Source organism: Primulina eburnea, chromosome 8 (assembly GCF_022965805.1).
Source record: "Primulina eburnea isolate SZY01 chromosome 8, ASM2296580v1, whole genome shotgun sequence".
Lineage (NCBI taxonomy): Eukaryota > Viridiplantae > Streptophyta > Magnoliopsida > Lamiales > Gesneriaceae > Primulina > Primulina eburnea.
In genome coordinates, this window is record NC_133108.1 from 19,381,576 (window position 1) to 19,385,476 (window position 3,901).

Genomic DNA, 3,901 nt, shown 5'->3' on the forward strand with positions numbered 1-3,901 from the left:
GTGGAATCCGCAGTACTGTCTTGCTTGGAACTCTTCCAAGAGACAGAACCACCATTGAGCATGAATATGAATCCAGAGGTTGATTTCGAGTCATCGATATCGCTTTGGAAGCTAGAGTCGGTATAGCCTTCCAATTTTAATTCTCCACCCCCATAGACCAAAAACAACTTATTGGTCCTTCTCAAATACTTGAGGATATCTTTCACAGCTTTCCAGTGTGGAAGACCAGGGTTGGATTGATATCTACTCACAACACTTAGTGCAAATGCCACGTCAGGACGTGTAGATATCATCCCATACATGATTCTACCAATCGTAGAGGCATAAGGAATGCTTGTCATCGCCGCTATCTCTTCATCAGTCTTGGGAGACATAGACTTGGATCGGGACACACCATGACACATTGGTAGATGTCCTCTCTTGGACTCATCCATCGAGAACCGCTTCACGATGGTATCAATGTATGTGGACTGGGTGAGACCAAGCAATATTTTTTATCTATCTCTATAGATCTGTATTCCCAAAACAAAAGATGCTTCACCCAAGTCCTGCATCGAGAACTTACCCGCTAACCATATTTTAGTTGATTGCAACATTCATACATCATTCTCAATGAGTAGAATGTCATCAACATAAAGCACAAGGAATGTCACAGCACTCCCACTGACCTTCTTATACACACAGGGATCCTCAGGATTCTTAGTAAAAGCAAACTCTTTGATTGTACTATCGAATCTAAGGTTCCAACTCCTAGATGACTGCTTTAGACCGTAAATAGATCTTTGAAGTTTGCATACCATATGCTCACTTCCGATAGATGTAAACCCTTCAGGTTGAGACATGTAAATCTCTTCCTTAATATCCCCATTAAGGAAGGCAGTCTTGACATCCATCTGCCATATCTCATAGTCATACCATGCAGCTATGGCTAGCAAAATCCTAATGGACTTGAACATTGCAACTGGAGAAAAGTTTTCCTCATAGTCAACACCTTGACTTTGAGTATACCCTTTTGCTACCAATCGCGTCTTGATGGTCAATACTTTTCCATCCGCCCCAAGTTTCCTCTTGTAAATCCATTTACACCCTATGGGAACAGTTCCCTCAGGTGGATCCACAAGGTTCCACACTTGGTTCGAATGCATGGAACTCATCTCAGATTCCATTGCTCCAAGCCATTTGGATGAATCGGCATCAGATAATGCTTCCTTGAAGGTCCTTGGATCACATCCAAGGTTAGGCTCATCATGGCCCTCTTCAAGAAGCAGACCATACCTCATAGGTGGTCTCGAGACTCTCTCGGATCTTCTAGGAGCTTGTATCTCCTCACTTAGCTCATTGGGTGTGGGTTCTACAACTGTGGGTGACTCTAGAACCTCTTCGAGTTCTATCATCTCGTCTTTTCTATCTAATAGAAATTCCTTTTCCAAAAAGGTTGCATTGCTAGATACAAACACCTTTGTTTCTTGGGGATGATAGAAATAATATCCAACGGAATTCCTTGGATATCCCACAAAGTAGCATAAAATGGATCGACTATCCAATTTATCTCCCACTGCCTGCTTCACATAAGCAGGACACCCCCAAATTCTAAGATAAGAATACTTGGGAGGCTAACCCATCCATATCTCATATGGTGTCTTGTCAACTGCCTTTGTATGGACATTGTTCAACAACAGTGCCGCTGTTTCAAGCGCATATCCCCAAAAGGATGGCGGCAACTCCGTGAACCCCATCATAGACCGAACCATGTCCATCAAAGTCCGGTTACGACGCTCCGAAACACCATTCAACTGCGGTGTAGCTAGCGGAGTCCACTGCGAGAGAATCTCATTCTCCCTAAAATACTCTTGGAACTCGGCACTCAAGTACTCACCACCTCGATCCGATCGAAGTGCCTTGATGCTTCGTCCCAATTGCTTCTCTACTTCACTTCTAAATTCTTTGAACCTTTCAAAGGCTTCAGACTTGTATTTCATCAAATACACATACCCATACCTCGAAAAGTCATCGGTAAAGGTGATGAAGTAGGCATGTCCATGCTTAGTGGTGATGCTAAGCGGACCGCACACATCGGTATGGATCAAATCCAATAACCCTTTGGCTCGCTCCACATGGCCCTTAAAGGGAATTTTGGTCATCTTTCCTTTTAGACAGGATTCACAAGTCGTGAGAGCATTAATATCGGACATATCAAACATGCCAACTCCCACTAGCTTGTTCATCCTTCTTGAGGAAATATGTCCTAATCGAGCATGCCATAATTGTGCCGAATTAAGAGTATCTTGTTTGCGCTTATTTGTTGTTGTTATTGCTTGGACATTGTTAAGTGGAATATCTTTCAATTTTAAGGTGTAGAGATTGTTTTTAAGTTCTCCGGTACCAACTAAACATTCATTCTTGTAAATATTGCAAACACTTTTGCCAAATAAACAAGAAAATCCATCAATATCAAGCATAGGAATGGAAATAATGTTTTTAATCAAGTCTGGTACGAACAAAACATCTCTCAAAACAAGCATAAAATCATTGTTCAAACATAAATAAACATCTCCCACAGCTTTGGCAGCAACCCTTGCTCCATTGCCCATCCTCAAGAAGGTCTCACCTTCCCTGAGCTTCCTACTTCTTTCAATCACCTGCAAATCATTACAGAGATGTGAGCCACAGCCAGTATCCAAAACCCAAGAAGTAGAGTTAATGGAGATATTTACTTCAATGTAGAACATACCTTTGCCAGAACCCTTCTGGGCAAGATATTCCCTGCAGTTATGCCTCCAACGTCCAGGCTTCTTGCAGTGATGACAGATGTCAACTGTCTTCTCAGCCTTGGCTGGCGCGGCTGCCACAACGGGACCCGGAGTCTGCCTCTTCAAGGGCACGCTCTTCTTGGGACGTTGGAAAGAACGCTTCTTTCCCTTCCCATGTGGATCGTTCTTTGTGCCAGATGAAGAACCCACATAAAGAGCCAGCTTCTCCTTTTTGATAGTGGACTCAAAAGTCACAAGCATGTTCACCAACTCTTCAAGGCTGGGCTCAAGTTTGTTCATATTGAAGTTCACCACAAAAGGATCAAATGAGCTTGGCAGCGACAGAAGCAACACATCCGTGGTCAACTCCGAAGGCAATACCAAATCCATGCCAATGAGCTTGTCCACGAGCCCAATCAACTTTAGGCCATGCTCATGGACCGAAGCCCCATCTCGCATGCGTAAAGTGATGAGCTCCTTGACTGTGGCATGCCTTAGAGGCCGAGTCTGCTCACCAAAGAGCTCCTTGAGGTGCATATGAATGTCAGTAGCATTCTTTGCATCCTCGAATCGCCTCTGTAGCTCATCGTTCATCGAAGCCTGCATATAACACCTAGCCTTCAAGTCATGGTCGCACCAATCCTTGTAGGTCTGCAATTCCTCAGGAGTGCAGCTATTCGGAGCCTCAGCAGGGGGCGGCTCAGTCATGGTGTATGCAATCTTTTCCGAGTTCCAGAAAATCTTTAGATTTCTTAGCCAAGTGATATAGTTACGTCCGGTTAGAACGTGTTTTTCGAGAATAACGGAAAACGGGTTGCGAATTGATGACATTGTCAAAGATTTGTACTGAAAAGTAAAACAGATAAACGTTAATGACTATTTTAAAATATTTAATAAGATATAAAGTTTGGACTTTTACTTTATAAATTGTCGCTCCCACTGTTTTGACATTTTCACTACCCTCTAGTGAAAACGGGAAACACTTTCCTCAGAAGGTACGTAAGGTCCAATTAGCGAATTGTGATCCCGAATAATATCAGCCAATCACAATTCCTGAAAGGTAGTTTCCAATTGCATCGCCATGCAACCCTCTACGTATAATTTGTCTCACGTTTGATTAGGACCCAATAATATAACGTCGTTCATCTTTA

General features: G+C 43.0%; 1 protein-coding gene across 1 annotated transcript; it reads right to left on the bottom strand.

Annotated features, from left to right (window-relative positions):
• Nucleotides 1-2,526: 2,526 nt before the first annotated feature.
• LOC140838122 (uncharacterized) lies at nt 2,527-3,076 on the bottom strand. The gene is made up of 2 exons (XM_073204202.1): nt 2,732-3,076; nt 2,527-2,639 (listed from the first exon to the last, which is right to left on the bottom strand). The coding sequence occupies exons 1-2, from the start codon at nt 3,048-3,050 to the stop codon at nt 2,632-2,634; spliced, it is 327 nt and encodes a 108-aa protein (XP_073060303.1). The 5' UTR covers nt 3,051-3,076; the 3' UTR covers nt 2,527-2,631.
• Between the last annotated feature and the right edge of the window lie 825 nt (nt 3,077-3,901).